The sequence below is a fragment of the Eurytemora carolleeae genome, unplaced genomic scaffold (genome assembly GCF_000591075.1).
Source record: "Eurytemora carolleeae unplaced genomic scaffold, Eaff_2.0 scaffold1231, whole genome shotgun sequence".
NCBI lineage: Eukaryota > Metazoa > Arthropoda > Copepoda > Calanoida > Temoridae > Eurytemora > Eurytemora carolleeae.
In genome coordinates, this window is record NW_019397170.1 from 15,967 (window position 1) to 37,261 (window position 21,295).

General features: G+C 32.4%; 2 protein-coding genes across 2 annotated transcripts; one reads left to right on the forward strand and one right to left on the reverse strand.

The window, feature by feature from the left end:
* Positions 1–1,554: 1,554 nt before the first annotated feature.
* Positions 1,555–12,087, reverse strand: LOC111712485 (uncharacterized). The gene is made up of 12 exons (XM_023487103.1): positions 11,857–12,087; positions 10,573–10,668; positions 9,699–9,816; positions 8,885–8,953; positions 8,273–8,348; positions 7,705–7,744; positions 7,241–7,288; positions 5,443–5,487; positions 4,400–4,433; positions 4,034–4,064; positions 3,179–3,242; positions 1,555–2,173 (listed from the first exon to the last, which is right to left on the reverse strand). The coding sequence occupies exons 1-12, from the start codon at positions 11,964–11,966 to the stop codon at positions 2,125–2,127; spliced, it is 780 nt and encodes a 259-aa protein (XP_023342871.1). The 5' UTR covers positions 11,967–12,087; the 3' UTR covers positions 1,555–2,124.
* Positions 12,088–12,437: 350 nt separating this feature from the next.
* LOC111712481 (desumoylating isopeptidase 2) lies at positions 12,438–18,012 on the forward strand. The gene is made up of 9 exons (XM_023487097.1): positions 12,438–12,664; positions 12,894–13,049; positions 13,561–13,615; positions 13,665–13,683; positions 13,988–14,070; positions 15,107–15,182; positions 15,759–15,819; positions 16,145–16,191; positions 16,953–18,012. The coding sequence occupies exons 1-9, from the start codon at positions 12,619–12,621 to the stop codon at positions 17,040–17,042; spliced, it is 633 nt and encodes a 210-aa protein (XP_023342865.1). The 5' UTR covers positions 12,438–12,618; the 3' UTR covers positions 17,043–18,012.
* Positions 18,013–21,295: the final 3,283 nt, after the last annotated feature.

Below are 21,295 nucleotides of genomic sequence, written 5' to 3' on the forward strand. Positions count from 1 at the left end.
GAATTTACACGGTCTGTTTCCTTATATTCGTAACTCCTTGCATCTGTACATAGTTTTCGCTCTTTGCCAAACTGTAAAATAAGTTTTTAAAAGACTGTAATCAAGGCAGAAGATATAACGCCACCTAGAAGTGTCATATTTTGAGTGTCAGGTTGTCTTTACAGTCTAATCCTTTATGGGTAAACCTGTAAATTTGCCATTTTGCCAAAAAACTATAAACTTCGTCTGTACCAAAAGAGTGTGTGTAAGGATACCGTACCAAAGGTGTGTACTGTAGGTTTACACAGAACGTATGAATCTCGGTATTTGTACAGTCTAGGAGAGTACATTTGTTTATTGTTAATTGTTCACTTAAAAATAAGTTTTAAATGCATGTAATATATTATTTACATATTTAAGTCAACACTGTAAAGCCAAATTGGCATGCAAAGAATATAACTTGATTAAAGTTTACAATAAATATAGTCGTTATTCAAGCTTAATTATAATTGAAAACATTGTTCTGCAATTTCCTTGACTGTAATCATGTTGTGTGCATGTACCAAAAGAGTGTGTGTTAGGTTACCGTACTGGTCTACAGGGAACAGGAATAAAAGGAAAGGAAATGGCGCTGGTCCGGCAAGAGTAAGCCAGTCGCACTGCTTTGCAGACCAGTGCAGTAAACTTACAAACACTCTTCTGGTACAGACACACAACATGACTACAGTCAAGGAAATTGTAGAACAATGTCGTCAATTATCATTAAACTTGAATAACGAGTAGTTTATTGTAAACTTTAATCAAATTATATTTTTTGCATAAAAATTTGGCTTTATAGTGTTGACTTAAATATGTAAATAATATATTACAGGCAAATTAAACTTATTTTTAATTAAACAATTAACAATAAACAAATGTACTCTCCTAGACTGTACAAATACCGAGATTCTTACGTACTGTATAAACCTATAGTACATACCTTCGGTACTTTAAACTGACACACACTCTTTTGGTACAGACACACACACATGACGTTTCAGCCCCCTGTCTGCAAAGCAGTGCGACTGGCTTTCTCATGCCAGACCAGCGCCATTTCCTTTTCCTTTATTCCAAATTCCTGGTTACACACAAAGATGAGACTTCAGAGACGACTGCGTGAAATTTCTTTAGTACTTTTCCCTTCAAGTGAAAACTGTTTATTTAAAAACCTTTTTGCATCATTAAATACTGTGCGAAATACAGAGGTAACCTTCAAGTCGTTTTTTTACAGAATTTCTTTAAAAAAACTCTTCCTTTGTGGTTAACCATGTATGTTGAAACAGAGTCATTTTTAAAAGTATAAATCTTTTTACGGAAATATATTATCGGAAAAACTTACTTTGGCCTTTTAATATATTTGACTAATTTGACTATTGTACTGCTGGGGTATTATTTTTGTTGATATGTTTAAAAAAAAGTATAAGATGGAGGTATAAAAGCTAAAATTATTAATAGTCCACAATTTGATGAAAATGGTAAAATTGGCGAAATATTGTTTGTGTTTTATAAGAAACAACAACGGAGGATAAACACATAAAAGAAATTAAATAATTTAATACCAGAAAAATATTCTTTACATAAAAAAATATCAAAAAAATATGCGATTGTTTAAATCACAGCGTTTTCTTTGTCACATACTTTTTTTACTTTGAGTTGGGGGGGTTAATTGAGACTAGTATATAGCATTACAGCAGTCCAGTTCATACTTTTTTTACTTTGAGTTGAGGGGGTTAATTGAGACTAGTATATAGCATTACAGCAGTCCAGTTCATACTTTTTTTACTTTGAGTTGAGGGGGTTAATTGAGACCAGTATATAGCATTACAGCAGTCGTTTTAGGTCCAGTTTAACATGGTTTTAATGCTACATTCACAGTAAACAAATTTTTGTAAATAAAAAACAAGACAAAAGTTTAAAATCTCATCAACACGCAGAGTAAAAAACGAGGCTTATCATTTTGTGGAGAAATTAGGTAATTCTCACAAACAAACAAAAAGGGATTCTTTGAAATAAAAAATTGGTTAATAAACTCAATTCTCAAAAAATGATCAAGTTGGAAATAATCTATTAAGTAGAAAAATGTTGATTTTAATAATTTCTTGAATTTCAGTGGTTGTGTATTGATAGTCTGGTTATTTCTCGTTCAAATATTTCACTAAATTCAAATGATTTTCTCTTTTACGAAGTTAACCTAAAGAGACAGTGAACGTAATTTCAAGTGACCCTCCATTTGTAAATTCTGATTCATATTGGTATCCTTTAAAGTTGTCTGAACATCAATGAAGGTGATATCCTTACTTTTCTCGCTAAACATTGAGTGCCGGCGGACACTGTACGTACACTGTACTGTACACTGGTATGGAGTGTACACTGAGCCGGAAACATAAAAGAGTATCATTAAACGCAACTACCGAGTTTCCTTTTTGGGGTCAGTAAATTTGAGAAGATTTGAATCAAGAAATAAAAAAAGAGAAAATAAAACAAACCATTTAAAATAATATTTCTTTAAAAATATTGAAATCTACAATCTGCAATGTCGGAAACCGGGTATTTTAATGATACCCTGTCTTAAGTTGTGGGCTCAGGTATGGAGTGTACACTGTAAATGAAACAAGTCACTCTAAAATCGGTGGGTCACATGCATTCAAGTCTATTTTTATTAGAAGATTTTTTTTTCTGGAATCATTTCAAGAAACTAAATAGTATTCTTCTAGGAATTCTAACACACGTTTACAAAACTGTATTTTACAAACAAATTAAAAATGTCTGTCGTAAATTGGTTTTAATTGTATTGTAGATAATGAAATTGCCAGTAAAGGTGAAAATGAAAATAAAAAAACCATTTTTATAACCGTTTTAATATCCGAGTTATAATCAATTTACAGAATTAATTTTATTTTATTTTAATGATTTAGGACTAGAAACACATTTTTAGAGGAGTAATAGTTTTTTTCCCATACTTTTTGATCAATTTTTAATAAATTCTTCAATTTTTCAATTTGTGCGAAAAAATCATTTTCTAAGCCTGTCTTTGTATTAAATATACATATTTTGGTTCTTAAAAAATGATTACAGGAAAATTGTTCACCCCTAACGCCTATAAACAACACCCGTGTAAAGTTAATTTTTTAATAATTCTTGAAAAAGAGAAAATATTTTCCTGAGATTGTCTTCCTCATTAAATTGTATAATTTCCACAGAATTCCGACACATCGGGTCACAGTCTTATTTACAAGGGGAAACATTTCAAGCATCGTCTTTAAAGGGAGAGACCGGCACGGTATGGTATAGTTGTAAAAAAACATTTTTTTGCGGACTGACACAACTAGTGAAATAGTACAAACGACTATACGTTCGTATTTAAAAATTCTACACTGTAAACATGTCTCTTTGGAATCAAATAAATCCTACAGCTCCACAATACTGCACTTTCAGCTCAACTACCATGCCTAGCTGGTCTCTCCCTTTCAGCTGTAACATGTAATGTCGGGCATATATAGTTTCGTTCGTTTCTCAAGGATTTTAAGGTTTTTGGACTTTTTAAAGGTTTCATAAGGTTTCGAGATGAAGATTTCAAAACATTTGCTTTCATTACATTATATCGAATTTTGACCCAAAGAGAAAATATTATTTGCAAAACGAACTAAAAAACGATCGTTTGAAAACGATCATTTCTGGTACGTTTTTTGCACATATTTACTGTCAGGGTCAAAAAGAAAATTTTTAAATTGTATTCTCTATAAGTTTACACGGGCTTAAACTTTTAGGCCTGCGTGATAAAATTTTAACCATTGATAACTATTATTTTGTCTATTTTCTTCAGTTCGAATCCTTATTTTACAATGAAATATGTTATCGGAGCTTTTGAAAGCCAAAAAACTTTAATGTTAAAAAAAGAAAAAAGGATGCTTAACATATATTTGTAAGGTTGAGATACTGTATCTATCATAATGCCGTAAGAAAGTTAAATTTACTTTTATACTTTTTATCTTAAAAAATGAATTTAGTTTCTTTCCTAGAAGTGTTCGCATTTCCTCCACATAAATCTAAAATAATGGAATTGTTATTGATAGAGTGGAATGTCCGATTCACAACCCCTCAAACACTCGAGTGATCCAGTAAGAACTAGATATCCATGTATTTCTTGTTGAAAACTAATTATAGTAATTTGGATTCTAAACAACATTACTCCAGTGCATTTCTTGCTCCGGAAATAATGGAGAAATTGACAGAATTAAACACTTTCAAACTAGAAAACATTAGGTTATCTTCACATTTTTGCTCGGATTGAGGTTCAAAGGGCATGCTGCGCCTCTTTGTGTCACTTCAAACTACAAAGGTTGTCCCTTGAAAAATGTTCTTCTTTATTATATCTTTTTACCTCAAATTGAAGTTTGTAGTTGTCCACATTAAACCTTGATTCAGAAGTATTTTTTTTCAGATTGATAAACCAAAAAATGGTTGATATTTCATAACATAGACATAAAAGTCGTAGCTACAAAATAAAAAAAAATTCCACCTGAACTGCTTTTTCAAAGATCTTGATCACTGGTTGTTAATATTTCTCAAAACAAACGAAAAAATACACCTCTTTGTTTCGGTCGATAATTTTTTCAAAATAAACGAACGTTTGACGATATTTAAGTAAACCGATCGTTTTTGTAAATGTTTCTTTAAGTAAATTTGAACTTTATAAGATTTTTTTTTGAAAAGATTCTGCAGTTAGGAAAATTTATAAATGTCTTCTTATGTATTTAACATTTGTGACCACTCGTCCGACTTAGTTTTTTATAGCTTTTTGAAATTTAAATCTAATGGGACTCTAAAGGAAAGAGTTCTATCTGATGTTCCTGTCTCGAGAAATTGATATAAAACTGTGTCAAAATTATACCAAAACGTATATACAGGGTGGCCAAAACTTTTTTGAAAAAATCCGTACAAAAATCCGTACATTTTCAGAGGAAATCCGTACAATCCGTACAATTTTCGAAAAAAATCCGTACAATCCGTACAATTTTCGAAAAAAAATCCGTACAATCCGTACAATTTTCGAAAAAAATCCGTACAATCCTTACATTTTTTTGAACAAATCCGTACATTTTTTAAAAAATCCGTACAATCAGTAGAATTTTCGAAAAAAAAATCCCTACAATCCGTACATTTAAGAAAAATAAAACAGTGTGTAGGCCATTTAACAACCAAACAATTAAGTTATAACTAGAAAGAGTGGACACAGTTTTATGTAAATTTCTCGAAACAAGCAACAAATAGATGTCTTAAAGGTATCGTTTAACTCCTGAGATTCTTAGGTTTCAGCTTATACCCCCTTTTATTTTTCCTTTACAGTCCCTTTAACGATGGTTAACGAAGGTATGCACTATGCATATACCCCCAAAATGAATAAAAATACTGAATATCCTAAACCTTATTCCTGGTTCAGTCATCATCTTCTGTAAACTTGTTAACAACCTAAACATAAACATTATTATCCTCTTATGTAAGCTTGTTAACAACCTGAACATAAACATTATTATTATCTTCTGTAAGCTTGTTAACAACCTAAACATAAACATTATTATCCCCTTTTGTTAGCTTGTTAACAACCTGAACATAAACATTATTATCATCTTCTGTAAGCTTGTTAACAACCTAAACATAAACATAATAATCATCTTCTGTAAACTTGTTAACAACCTAAACATAAACATTATTATTCTCTTATGTAAGCTTGTTAACAACCTTAAAATAAACATTATTTTGATCATCTGTAAGCTTGTTAACAACCTAAACATAAACATTATTATCATCTTCTGTAAACTTGTTAACAACCTAAACATGAACATTATTATCATCTTCTGTAAGCTTGTTAACAACCTAAACATAAACATTTTTACCATCTACTGAGAGCTTGTTAACAATCTTAACATGAACATTATTATCATCTTCTGTAAGCATGTGAACAATCTAAACATGAACATTATCATCTTCTTCAGTAAGCTTGTTAACAACCTAAACATGAACATTATTATCATTTTCTGTAAGCTTGTTAACAACCTAAACATGAACATTATTATCATTTTCTGTAAGCTTGTTAACAACCTAAGCATAAACATTATCATCTTCTTCTGTAAGCTTGTAAAAAACTAAAACATGAACATTATTATCATTTTCTATAAGCTTGTTAACAACCTAAACATGAACATTATTATCTTCAGTAAGCTTGTAAAAAACCAAAACATGAACATTATTATCATCTTCTATAAGCTTTTTAACAATCTAACCAAGAACATTATTATCATCTTCTGTAAGCTTGTCAACAAAAATTATTATCAATTTCGGTAAGCTTGTTAATAACCTAAACATGAACATTATTATCATCTTCTGTAAGCGTGTTAACAATCTAACCATGAACATTATTATAATCTTCTGCAAGCTTGTTAACAATCTAAACATGAACATTATTATCATTTCCTGAAAGCTTGTTAACAACCTAAACATGAACATTATTATCATTTTCAATGAGCTTGTTAACAATCTAAACATGAACATTATCTTCATTTTCAATAAGCTTGTTAACAATCTAAACACGAACATTATCATTTTTTATCTTCAGTAAGCTTGTTAACAATCTAAGCATGAACATTATTATTTATTATCTTCAGTAAGCTTGTTAACAACCTAAACATGAACATATTATCATCTTCAGTAAGCTTGTTTAAAACCTAAACATGAACATTATTATCATCTTCAGTAAGGTTGTTAACAAACTAAACATGAACATTATTATTATGTTCAGTAAGCCACTGTGCCGTGTTCAGACACCTCCTCTAGGACATAATCAATGTAAGAAACAGTGTTTGCCGTTTCTCTTTTAAACAAGCCGGTACATCTGGATACTTTCACTATTCATAACGGTACCCTTTAAACCTTTGTATTATATTAAGTTTCAATTCCTTTTTTAGAAACTCGCAGATTTACACAGCAGAGACAATGAAAGGAAATTGTTAGAATTCAACAAGTTTTTAATTAAAATATAACATTCTCTTATTTTAACTGGAAGTGTATTGTTGTGCAAATAGGACTTTCTAATACAAAATTTCTGATACTTTTTCAAATTTGGAATAAAAATCTGTTTTTAATAAGAGATTTTTTTTAAAGTGTGACCCATACATACATATTCCTGTTCTATAGATTTAGGGGTTCCACAGTACAATGTACTAACCTATTCTCAGCAATCACAGCATACAGAAATCCTCCGGTTGACCTATTCCTGATCAATAAAAAAGTTCAATTAAAAAATTCTGATTTAAAATGTTTTACATTATTGTATACTTAGGTTAGAATAACCATTCATTTAAAAAGAGTATCATGTCCGATTCACAAAATAAATAATAATGAGGAAGATATCGTTGCTTTCTTTATTGAAAAATAATTAATTCTCACATTTTCCTTCACTTTCTCTGCAACATAAATCCACAGGTCACCTCAAATAAATTAATCAAATTTTAGCCAGACAAATATGAATATCTCATTCGTCCTTGATGGAACCGTTGAGAATCGGAGATGCCACTCTATAAACAGGTCCCTTAAAATTATGTAAAACAGTCCCTTTAAGTTTTAAACATAATCATAAACATTTATATTGAAAATAAGTGACCAAAAAATTAAAAATATTGAACTTTTTTCCTAAACTTTACAACAGACAATGTTGATTTTCTCCGCTGCCCTGTAAGATTTCCGTTTTTTTTGCTTCAAATTTTTTTTTTACAATTTTACAAATTGTTATGCAACTTTGATGAAAAATGGGGGATGGCGGGCGGAGATTTTTTATTTAATGATGTCTTTCTGATGAATTCTAAATCTTTTTATGACAAAAAAATATGATTTTTAACTTTTGCGCCCCCTCCTCCCACCCCCCGTCCCCACCCTCTAATACTGATCTAGGACTTCTGATGGGCATCATTTTGAGCTGCCCGTTTTTAGACTTTTTTTTGGCTATGAGGGGCTCTAAAAAAACACACACGGCAACATTGGATTTTCTGTAAGTTTGCTTTTATTAAATTATGCAAAATTGTTTTGTTAATATCTTTGGAGTATATATTTTGCAAACTATTCAAGTATATAATTTTAGAACAGAAAAATATCTCAGATTCTAGTTAAGCCTTTTAAAAACCTTGAATGTTTAAAAACGGACCTCAGAACGATGCTAATCAGTTTTCAAGTTTTAGAAAGACTGAAAAGCAAGAAATCATTCCTTTCATAATATATTCTGGTAACTCCACTTCACGGAACTTGACGGAGAAATCCTCAGACGGGTACTCATGTTTACTCTAGATAAAATAAAAATAAAATTTTTGTTCTGAACCTTAAAAAAGGTTTGCATGTTTGGTGTGTTTTGTAGAGTTGATAGCTATCATGCGCCTCTTTCATGGCTTTCATGTTAACATTTTTATATATCATATATTGATAATATATGATATATTGATAATATATGAGGTACAGTTTCTAAGGGTACCGTTGTGAATCGGCCATTACCATCTTTGCATGGAGAGTCACTTGAAATTACGCATACAGTCCCTTTAAAGGAAACAATGACAGCGTACATGTTATTAAGTCCCTTTAAAGAAAAGATTTGTAAAAAGTAAAACAGTTTGAATAGGATTTTTTAAAAAGTTGTGAAAGAAAATGTCTTTACAGAGGCTAAAGAACAAATTTTGGGAGGGTAAATTTCAAACTGAAAAATGTACGAGCCGAAATATCCCCCATTGCTATATGCTAGTCCAAAAAGTAATTATGAAATAGTTGTACTAAGATAAAAAACAATAATCTGAAAAAGATATGTTTAACTTAACAAATATCTAAATACCTTTTTCAATAACTGTTCAACTGATCCATTAAAACGACCATCCAAGGAAAATGGAAACATAAGGAACACCTGAAAATAAACAAATTTTATCTAAACCCAAAGTTATTATATTGCTTAAATACAGTGATAATCAAAAAACTTTAGAATAGGAAGACGACATGATTCCAATACCGAAGTGCATTTGCTGTTGTTACACAGCAAATACTTTTACTAGTAAGTTATTAACTCTCTTATTAAGTGAAATGGGTCTGTTTACACAGCACAATTGCTGTCTTATAGACATCATGGATTATTTAAAGTCACAATTTGAGTCTAAAAGACGATTTCCTATTCTGGAGGTTTTATTACTGTAGTCCCTTGTTTATGTGCAATGCATAGATTAAACAGTATATGTGTAAAATAATAGGTGGGCGTCGACAATAATTTGTTAGGTTGGCTGGTTGTCAATTGGTTGGTTGGTCGATACTCGATAGGTTCTTTGAACAATAGGTTCGTTGATCGGGCTCCTCAACTCGGACACATTAGTAGTGAAAAAAGTGATCAGGGATTGAGTTTGATGGAATAGTTGAAAATATTTGTAAGTGGAATTAACTATTGATTGCAAAGTTGTTTATGGATTTGATCTTTCACTTAGTAAAACGTTTCCCTGTTTGTTGTTTCTTTGTCGGAGAGTACTTGCTTTGGTTTGGGTTTTCTCCGAGGGAGGTTTTGGTAAAGACGACTTACGGGGGGGGGGAAGGTTTTTTTTAGAAGTTGTATTTATAGTAAAGAATTTGTTAAATGCCTTTTTTTCAATTTAACTGTTTATTTACACCTTAGGACAGACGACATCTTCTGCAGAGCCTGGAAGCTGTTCTTTATTCAAGTACTCCGTTAACATTTCTATATGGGTCGGACCACCATTTTTTCCCTTGATCACATTCTCTAACCAACTATAATATTAGAAGATGGTTTTACAGTGATACAATTCTCATATTTCCCAAAAAATTATTATTAATGTAGGTTCCAATAGATGCCATGACGTCTTTAAAGTCTTAAATTATTGCTGCATTTTTCTATAATAAACGTTTAAAAGTAAAGACAATTTGTTGGAGAATATAGGGGTGCGGCTAAGGAAGCGCTACGGGTGAGGGCAACTCTATGTTTGTGAGCAAATTGCGGGATGGAGGCTATACGGGTGCGGCTTGCCACCCACCCCCCTCATCCAGCTATAAACCTTACCTGCATGGGGCCATGTAAGATTCCACAAACAATTTGGTTCCGATAAATTAAGTCGTTCAGACGTTTATCTCTCAAAATAGTTTGCTTGTCTGTCTGTCTGTTTGTTTGTAAACAACATAAGTCAAAACGGCCGTACCGATCGGGCCCAAATTTTGAGTGGGACCTCATATGTCCCCAGGGAAGGTTTATTGGATGATCAAAATTTGAAAAATTTGCCTCAACAAAATTCGATTTTCATCTGATTTTGAAAATACACAAAATTTTCTTATGAAATCAGCGAATTTGTGATTTGTTTTTGTTTTACAATGTGTTATACAATGAGAAAATGTTTACAATTGAAATGGGAATGGGCGTAAAGCGCCCTGAAAGCCTAGAGTTGGATGAAAAAAACAGACAGACAGACAAGCCAAATTAATATGTAGATATTTAATTCCCCTTCCTTAAAGGAAAGGAACCAACCGTAATACCTGAAATTTGTCCTGGCAAACTGTTTTCCCATGACTGTGTCACATTTCTTCAAATATTTCTCGTCTTCAAATTTATTTCTCAAAATTCCAGAATATCTGATAAAAATAAAGCATTAAAAAAATGAAGCCTGCACCCCCCCCCCCCCCCCCCTCCCTTCCATCTCATTCCAGGGAAAAGGAATATATCTGAAGGAGTACATGGGTGGATATCAGAGCATACATAAACTTTAATTCAGTTTAGATGAATTATTGAGTCTTGAATTTGCGTAACTTTTTTTACACACTTTTTTCCTGATCTTCTTCAGGGTGTTCCACGAAATATGACATTGCGTGACGACTTGAAAGTCATCTATTATACTTGATTTTGTTTGTGACATTCAGTCGTCAACCGATACTTTAACATTCATGATTCTTGAAACAATTACCACACGCTTATCATAGTCTTGGCGTTTCCAAAATGTGGTCTGCCTTTTTTTTCACTGTCAGTATTACCGGAGATATAATATTTTTTCACTGTGAACTCCGGTTGATTTGAAGTGGCGGACTGATCTGTATTACATACTGACTTTACAAGGCAAAACGAGGCAGTACACCAAATATAGTCGAAAAGTAAGAAACATTTCTCATTTCTTGGTCAAATTTGAAAGCACAAAAAAGGCAGACCACTTTTTGGAAATGCCAGGACTATGAATTCTTTGTCATTTACTATCTCTAACATTTACTTCTAAATTTGGTTAAAAACTATATGAAGCAAATTATTTAAAAAATCAAGACAACCTTCGAGTCGTCTTACAACTGTCATGTTTCGTGGGACACCCTATATCAGCCCATGATTTAACACATCTGATTTGCAAAATTAAATAAGGCTTTTTCGAGTAGTGTGTTTTTTTTGCGTTAAAGCTTGGAAAGGAATAATATATGATATCGAGGACGCTCTGTACATATCAAGGGGCCCAGAAAATTCAAGTTTTAGTGTTCATTAAAATGGGAGGGAGGGTGCACGTACAAATTAAGTATAATATATCTTACAGGGGCGGATACAGGATTAAAGTGAGGGGGGTGCTAGATTTATTTATGAACAAAAAATCCAGATTTAGGAACAAAAAGACAAACATTTTTTTAAAGATAGATATTTTTCCTGTTTTGCACTAGGTTTTCTTTCCCTAGTCTGTGCTATTGAGGAGCTATTCTGAATTCTCAGTAGCCCAACCCCCCCCCCCTAAATCCGTCAGGTGGGTGCCAAGGTCCTGTCGTTTTACTGTATCCGCCCCTAATATATCTTACCTTAAAATCGCCACTGCTAGGAGAACACTGACTAAATACTGGAGAAATACACAAAATAGGTCAGTGTTGATCAAATCAATGACATACAGTAAAACTTCAAGATGAGTCATTTTAATTACATTTTGTACCACATAATTTTTAACAAAATAAAAGAACTCTCAAACAGGCTAAAAGATCCACCAAAATATTGATGAGATTTTTTTGCACAGTAAAATGTAAACATTAGGGATTACAAATGATTTGCTTACAAGAGTCTACGCAAAAAAATTATTTACATCGATAGCCGTTATATGATTTGTAAAATGGCAGTACAAATTTAATATCATTATTTAAACTTAAATTATTTTGTTCCCCCCATTCTAGATGATAAACATTTAGAGGATATGATAGTAATATGAAATTAATGTAATGTCAAAAATTCAAATTCATTACGCGGCAATTGTTCATGAAATAAAACTGCGTAGACTCACAACATATCGAGCCTTTATACACTCAACCCATATCAATACAAATCCCTCCCCCTTCTTTAACAAGTTGACTCACCAATAACGTCATTAAATATGTTCAAATTAACTTTTTATGCGTTTTTTTTTGGCAAAATTTAAGATTCTAAGGCTGAGGTTCAACTCTTGGTGTTTTTCAGTTTTGACAAGATGAATTTGTGAAGCTGTTTCTTGCTGAAAGGAGCTGCCAGCCGTTTTGAGAAGCTGCAAGTATTTTGGTGAAGCTGTTTACTTTTAAGAAGCTTTTTGGAGAATAGAAATGATGAATGGAAGTTATAAACTGCCTTTCTGTAGACCAGACCATGGTGAGTAACCCTCTGAACTTTAGTGTGTTAAAAATCGGATTGCAGATTAATTTTTCATTATTCACAATTGCTTGGGAGCATAATTTCAAAAAGGGGNGTATTTCTTTTAATTGAGAGAGAAATAAGCATAGCGATAATTTTGCTCCGCTCAAACATTTCTTACTTTTATTATGGATTGGGAATTAAACTTTTTGCATGAAATTACGCTAACAGTCCCTTTAATATTTAGCTGAGGAGATGGACGAAGAAACGAAACTTGAAGTTGCCCGGCAGCCGGTTATACTCAATGTATACGATATGTTCTGGACCAACGACTACACGGCCAATGTCGGGGTAGGGGTTTATCATTCAGGACTAGAGGTCTACGGCAGGGAGTACGCTTATGGTAAGTTGATTGATTTCTTAAAGGAAGTGACCGGCTAGTTGATCTAAGTATGCCTAGAGTTGTGGAAAACTTCTTTCGGATTCATTTGAGACATATTAAACTTTTTAAAGATCTGTCAATCCTGAGTTTGAGCGCAAAATCGAAGTTCAAAATTGTACTTTTGGGTGGATACGTTTTCAGAATTCCGTTCCACAACACTGCATACTCAGTTCAACTACCTTGCATAGCCGGTCACTCCCTTTAATATTACTTTCATTCTTTTGAAAACGAACACTTTTAATATTTTAAATTAAAGAAAATGTCCAATTTTTACTTTAGCAGAAAATATAAAACAAAGACGTAAAATTAAAAAGGAGATCATTAAAACATGCAAATTAGTGCACATTTTTTTTTGGTTTTTACCTATAAAAAATAGTTTTTTTGTGCGTTATAAAAACAGAAGTAATCCTCGACCCTTTGTAGTCTGGATGATATCAACATTTTGAAGTTTTTTAGTAATTTTGATTTTTAGGTGGACATCCTTTTCCATTCTCGGGGGTTTTCGATATACAACCTCGTGATGCGAAGTAAGTAAAAATATAATTATATATTTATTACCCACAAGGTTAAATTAAGACTTCTGCCTCGAATACAGGTGCCTACACACGATTTTAGCTTGGGGGGGGCAAGAGGACAATGACCCTCCCCCCCCCTTTGTACGCGTCTGCTCGAATATAAGCATTAATCAATGATTAGGCAAAGAAAGAAACAAGTTTACAGTTGCAGGGAATCATAATTACAAAGAAACAGACAAGTTAGAACAGGGGCGGGGCAGTGCACCCTGCTTTCTGGGCGGTCTGGGGGGCCCACAATGGGGTCTCTTGCAGATTTCAATTCCTTATGATTCCTTATAATGTTCAAATTGTCGGACAGTTAATTTTTGATATCATTTTTTGTAGGAATTTCGTGGAGATAGATATCATTTGATGTCTAAAAACTGCAATCATTTTACCGGAGCTTTTAGTCAGATTCTTTGCGGCAGGTATTGAGATCATTTACACATTATACACGGGACCTACAAAATTAGAACAGGAGGACGACTGTTCGACTGAAGCTATGATTTTAGATAGTCCAAGGAACTTGAATCACAGTAATGATGCAGTAAAGGCCCATTTCAATTAATAAATATTTTCAATCTATTGGGAAAAATATTTGCTTTTAACTTCAAATGCACACAAGATTGCTTAACTGTCGTCCTGATATACACAATATTGCTTTAATGTCGTCCTTATACGCACAAAGTGGTTAAATATCGTCTTCCTATTTAATAGTTCTCATAGAACAATCTGTCAAAAATTTCATTACCCCTTAATTTTTTATTTTTTCAGTGTTTTTTTATAAATATGTTTTTTTCACCTTCGACTGAAGAAAATTTTTTTGGTGATTTAATTTATAATTATATATTCTTTATTTTTAAGGCAAATAGCAACTGTATAAAATTTTATAAATTTTAATCTGTGATCTAGGGGTCCATATAATTCCATCTCTTGAAAGTATAACATGTTGAGACGGAAAATACACTTAGTACTTCAGTTCAGAAATACGTATTGCATTTGGTACTACCCTTTAAAAATATGTACTGCTTTGGGGTCTTAAGAAGATGTAAATACTAATAATCAATATAAGAGATAAATTAAACAGAATAACTAGAAACTAGTTGGAGGGCCTGTTGCTGCCCGTGGAATTTTTTTTATGTTAGCCTTTAACACCCCCCGGCTACACATGAGTGTCCACAAAAAATGTCAGCCCATTCGGTCCAGTCGTTTGGCCGGCTATACACGACATATATATGAATGTCTTGTTTTATTATATAGATAAGAGATAATTAAACAGATAAATAAACACTCCCTTGTCGTAAACTTTCTGCAGTATCGAATTTTTTCTACAACTTGACATCTTACTTCCAATTGTTTAAAACAACAATATAGTGAAATTCTGCCCCTCATATCAATCAATCAACAATTGGGATCGCATTGGAAGGAATTATGTGGACCTCTGACTGTGTTTATATTACCAAGGGATGTTCCTGGTTGGGTTAACCGGCTTGCATATATGTCAACTTGTGTACCGTTTCTTCAACGATGTCTTCCTAAGGTAAGAAAAAGTTGATTTGAAAATTAACATGTTTCTAAAAATCTTAGCACTTTCTTTAAAAATATGTTCCTTTTCCCTTTATTCAAACATTTATTCATTAGAAAATATCAAAATCAGAAATTAATTTACTTTTCTCATGCTGGAACAACAGTCACCACCTGAAACCCTAATAAAAAAGATTAATCTTGACTCATACAACTGTGAAGAGATGTTGAGCCACTAAATTAAAATAGAATTTTCAAAATTAATAAAATGTTTACTACAATTAGTGCTTATTTATGCTTGGATGAATAAACTCTTTTCTGGAAAATGAGATTCTTTGACAATTGTCAATTTGTGGTAGGTTTATGGACTAAGATACTTTTTGTGGCCGATTTGATGGACTATGACACTTTTTGTATCGTAATTTATTGGCTTAAATAGTGGCAATGTTTAAGGCGTTTCAACTTCAATGTTGCTAAGCGGATGAAATGGTTGAAAAATGCAAAACGTTAAAAAGATTAATTTGGATAAAGCTATGTCTTAGATCACTTTTTCCTGTTTCTTGGTACACTCTGTAGTTTCTGATATTTGTAGGAATGGTTAACCCCTGCCGCCCTGCAAACCACTGTAAATGAAACCAATGTAAATTCTCCAGGTACATTAAGGGGGTCATAAAATTTGATAGCGTGAGAATAAATGACAATTAATTAGACCATGACCATGGTGACTGTATGACCATATGACAGTATGACTGTAATACCTTATGACCACATTGAACTGTATGACCGTTTAATCGTATGAACTAATAAACGTTTCCCGTTTGACAATATGACCGCATGACCAGATGGTCAGATGACCATCTTATTGTGTCACCTTATGACCGTAGGAAAATACGACCGAATGAGCGTATGACCGTATAACCACATGAACAAAAATAAACGACCCTCTAAAACAGAGCTTATGACAATAAATATATTTAGGTGTTGGTTCTTCCTCTACTCGTGAAACCTCTAGTTCAGAAAACCAGGTATAGAATGTATAGAAAATCATATCAAAGGAACTGATTACTCAACTCAAATTCTTTTTTTTGGTATAAACTTCAGATTTTTTAACATTAGTTAAGAAGTTTTCGAAAAATCGGTACGAGTCTTAATGATTTCTCTTACTTGTCATTTCTCTTACCTTGGCATCTTTGAAAATTTTCATCGACACCTCCGAAGTTGCCAAAGCCAATCGGTTTAGAATTTTTAAGACTCAACTCGTCTCAAACTTTGCTGATCCTTATATGTTTACAATCTGATGTCGCAAATTTTCTTCTTCATTTTATACCTTGACTACTTAATTTAGCAGTATTCATACAGTGATAACCAGACAACTCTGAAATAGGAAGACGATTTCATAGCTTGAACTTAAGTTTAATAAGTTTTTACAAGACACTTATTATATCACTAATAAAGTGAAATGAGTCTGTTTAAACTGCACAATTGATGTTAACCATGCTTATTGGACTATTTAAAGTCATAGTTTAACTCTAAAAGAGGTCTTCCTATTTCAGAGTTTTCTTGTTATCACTGTAGTTGGCAACAATAAAGGTCTACGACCTCAAGTTGCAAAGATGTTAGGATTAGAATTTGAGCCGAGTAACCAGCTTCCAAAGTTAATAAATTATACCAAATTGAACTTGGGAAATACCCTCAATTTATTTAATTTGCAAAAACAAATTTATTTAAAATCAGTTTTTAATTTTTATTATTTTATTTTTTAAATTAATTTGAATTTTGTTTCCAGGAAACTGGTGTGTCCCCAACCTTTGCCAAACTTCGTAGTGAGCTGACCAAAAGCTTTGGAAGCAAACAGCAGACAGACAAACAAGAATAACAGACACAAACATTCATATTGCAAAGGGACTTATCACCTTTTTGTTTTTGGAAAAGATTGCATTGTATACTAAAGACCAAGGTTTCTTACCACGATACCCACACAGGATGAGACTGGAATGACGACCAAAATTCTTTCAATGACGAGCCGTAGGTTGAATTCGGTCCTCTGTCTTTGTTTTGGCAAGGAAAGAAACTAGTTCTGAATTTCCGAGAATCAGGAATGTAGGAAAAGAAAGTTGATTATTTTTGTAAAGACGTCTTTGAAGTATTTTCTTTCGTTTGTATCCCTTAAAGGGACTGTAAACGCAATTTTGATTGAACCTCAATTTCAAGAAGGGCATTCCCGATTGACAAAGGTACCCTTAAAGCATAGTTAGTTATGATCGAGAAGGAAATAGATTTCTATGTTTTTGGTTTTTGGAAACACTTGTCATGCTAGTAAATCGACGTCGTAAAGGTACCATTGTGAATCCGGGCATGCTCCTTCTAAAAATTTAGGGTTACTTAAAATTACAAGGACAGTCCCCTTGACCCGCCATACCTATTTTATTCTAAGTCAAAGGTGCACATTGCACAATCTTATTTAATTGGTTTTTAAAATAATACTTCTATTTTTTTCGTGATTAAAGATATTGTCAACGTATTTGGAATAAGCTTAATAGAAATTATTCCTGACATTTTCTTGCTTCTCTTTTATGTGAAATATCGCAAGTTCCTTTTATTTTATAACTTAAAAAAATATTGACGTCATCGGCAATTCGTTGGATCTTGAATATTATGTTGACAGACCCTTTTTACTACATTCCTTACTGTACACAAACTGCACAGTGCACACTGCCTTGTACTGTACTGTATACCTACGACCAGTTCAAAATTAATGCGTACAAGAGGGCGAATTTCATTTTAAAGTACAATGTTGCCTTTTTTACGTTTATACACTTAACTCTCTTATAAATGTATTCAAAAAGGGTCTTGGTTGTTTGTAGATAAAAGGTATAGAAATCTTTGAGCACTTTTATTCCTCGTACAATCACTTTCAAGGCTATTCGTCTTTTCCCATGACAAATTTTTATAAGAGAAATATTTTAATTAGTTAGATTTGTAAAGTATATCGGATCATTCACTACTGAAAGAAAACTGATTCGTATCCGGATCATTTCTAAAATGAAATGGATTGGAATCCGGATCATTCCTGAGAGAAAAGGGATCCGGTCCCGGATCATTTCTAAAAAAGTATTTAGATCCGGATCATTCCTAAAATTTATAGGATCCGGATCTAAGTCTAATCCGTAACTAAATAATAGTCAAGTGAAGATCCTAAGCACTTAAAGCACAACCTGGTTTTGTTTGATCTGAGAGAAAATTTGTATTTATTTAGTTAAGGGACCCTCCATGCAAAGGTCGCATTTTCCGATTTCTATCAGAACCCTTGAAACCTTAATTTGATAGAAAATGTGGAAGATGACATCGTTTTTCTGACTCGAAAAGTGTTTTCTATGAGTTTCTCCATTGCTTCTTAATAAATGCGCAAATCACTTTCGCGTAGAACCCGCAAATAAAATGAACAGTTTGAAAATACAGAAACATGAAAATTTATTTCATATTTGATCAGACAAAGCTTTTTAGAGTACCGTTTCAAATAGAACATTGCCATCCTTGCATGGAGGGTCACGAAAAGTTTTCAAGATTTCTAGGTGGCGGTTTCAGTTTTATTTCAATATTCTTGGGTCAACAATATAACTTTATTTGTTAATCCACCCCTTTTTATGCTCATATTCCGTACGAAATCAATAAAGCCATAGTTTATTTAAAATAACACATAGGACACTAGATGTCGTCTTTTCAAGATTTATGTGCGTTTCGTTCACAATAACCCTGAGACAAAAGCCCAAAGGAGTTACGTGTAGTCGGCGTAGAACAGACAGACAGAGCGCCGTTCTACGCCGACTACTTGTAACTTCTTTGGGATTCTGCCTCAGGGTTTTTGTGAACGGAACACATATAAATCTTGAAAAGACGACATCTAGTGTCCTATCTGTTATTTTAATCAATCTATGAATAAAACAATCTGCTGATTAGTTTTGGTTTTGTTATAAGATTTGTACTAAAAGCTGAAAACAATCTAAATCAATATGGTGCAATATTTTCAGTCTTAATTTATTTATATGTACCTAATTTATTGATTGTGAATCAGTTCTAAAATTATTTTGAAATACTTTCACAGTGTCCCAAGATAATTAACAACTATGAATGTAATTTTGTTTAAAAATTTAGTCAAATTACAATTTATTCTTAATGACAGTTATTCTGACAAATATGTTTACTATACTAAAGGTGTGTTGATCCCAAGGTTGTATAATGTACAATAAGGTTGGTTACTCTCGATGCGCTCCAATGTACGGAAAATGTCGTTTTCTGAGATAGATAGATAAAAACCTCATATGAGGTCACTCTTGTCTCTTTAATCAGTGACGTCATATCATGTTTTTATTTATCTACTGCAGGAGACGATATTTTCAGTACATTTGGATGCATTAAGAGTAATTAACCTTATTCTACAACAGCTTGGTTGATCCTGAGATTTCATAAAACACTTTTGCACTTTTTCAAGGATAACCAAATCATTTTTGAAAAAATTTATTCCTTGATGTTGATGTTAAAAGTGTTTTTTCACTGATTTTATGCAAGTTGACTTTCATTAAAATTTATGTCATTTATAAAACTTAAATAGTTATTAGGAATAATTAAAAAGACAGTATATGTATGAAGCGGAAAAACCAAACTAACATTTCTCTCTTAACTCTGCTACCTACATTTTTTTGAGGGGGGGGGGGGGAGGGGGGAATGATTGTCAGAAGAGAAAATCACAAGCCACCCCTGAATCTGATGTAAATGTAAATGGTTTATTATGTATCTTATAAGAATTTTTAAAACTAAATCATAAATATCTTATTACTGTTCTTAATCAACTTTTAATTAAATATATCTGTTCTTAATCCTTTGTCAACATGTTTTTAATATATCTTTAAAGTAAGACCCAAAAAACTATGGAAAAGAGAGTCCACACGTGAGTAGTTCAAGCGACCAATAGTTCAAACGTCTTTTTTTCATGCTCCTTTAAAATATTCTTATAGTTGTTTATTTGAGCATTAATAAACCACAATATTAAATCAAATGAGCCTTAAAAATTCAGTTCAAATTAACATACATTAGTACAAAAGTGCATATAAAATAGTTCAAATGAACATCATAGTTAAAATCTACAAATAAATAGTTCAAATGAACATTAAAAATACTAGTTTAAATGAATAAAAAAATAGCTCAAATGAACAAAAAATAGTTTTTTTTTAAATCAAATAAACATGAAAAAAGTTCGAATGAAATATAGTTCAAAACTAATAAAAGTTTTGAGCATTTCCATTTAACTATTTTTTGGTTCCATTGAACTACTAGCCGCAGCACTCGGCTGGAGGAGCTGGAGTCGCTGGAGCGCTCGGTCCAGACAATTGTCTTAACCTAACCAACCCGCGCATAAAATAATACATACATTAGAACTATTTTGTGGTTCATTTTAATCATTTTTATGTTCATATGAACTGGTAGCAGCAGTGCCAGGCCCCCCATGCCTGTCCAAGCTGCATCTCGCTCAGTCCAGAAATTGTTTTAACCTGCCCTGACAATGAAATAATACACACATTTGAACATTTTTTGATTCAATAACATATTTTTGTGTTTATTTGAAAGATTTTCATATTTGAACAAGTTAATTGAATAGACTTTAAGCTAGGTGTCTAGATTAAATGAAATCTATAATTTTAGATAAGATTGAAACTAGTCTAGTCATTTTCAAGATAACTGTTTTTCCAGAAGGAGCATCATGAGTTCCATGAGTTCAATTCCAGGATCCCAATTAATGTAGACAACAAATGTGGCTCTTTCAGTATGATGGATATGATGACGGTACAACTAAATGGCTGTTATAATTTAGTTCATCACTTCTTTGGAATTATCAGCACTCTATTGTTTTTCTACTCTGTGGTCCAGTTGGACCGTTACGAACGATCCTCGATAAATAACCGCCGTGAATAAACACTTTTTAAGAATTGGTTGCGGCATTCTGAGCAAATTATGCGCTTTTCTGTGTATCAAAACTGAGAAATCGAAACCACTTTGGGCGTTTAAAAGTTATTTTAAAAGTTCTGCTAGTTATTTAATAAAGAATATCTAAAGTATCAAGTTTTAAAAATTTCG

Excerpts from the sequence above, each read along its gene's own strand:
- LOC111712485 (XM_023487103.1), bottom strand. The coding sequence starts at position 11,966 with ATGACTCATCTTGAAGTTTTACTGTATGTCATTGATTTGATCAACACT. Across the intron at positions 8,349-8,884 it reads TTGAACAGTTATTGAAAAAG|AGTAAACATGAGTACCCGTC; the intron begins GTATTTAGATAT and ends TATTTTATCTAG. Across the intron at positions 5,488-7,240 it reads GCTGTGATTGCTGAGAATAG|GTTGTTAACAAGTTTACAGA; the intron begins GTTAGTACATTG and ends GTTTATGTTTAG.
- LOC111712481 (XM_023487097.1), top strand. The coding sequence starts at position 12,619 with ATGATGAATGGAAGTTATAAACTGCCTTTCTGTAGACCAGACCATG. Across the intron at positions 14,071-15,106 it reads AGTCAGATTCTTTGCGGCAG|GGATGTTCCTGGTTGGGTTA; the intron begins GTATTGAGATCA and ends TATATTACCAAG. Across the intron at positions 15,183-15,758 it reads TTCAACGATGTCTTCCTAAG|GAATGGTTAACCCCTGCCGC; the intron begins GTAAGAAAAAGT and ends TGATATTTGTAG.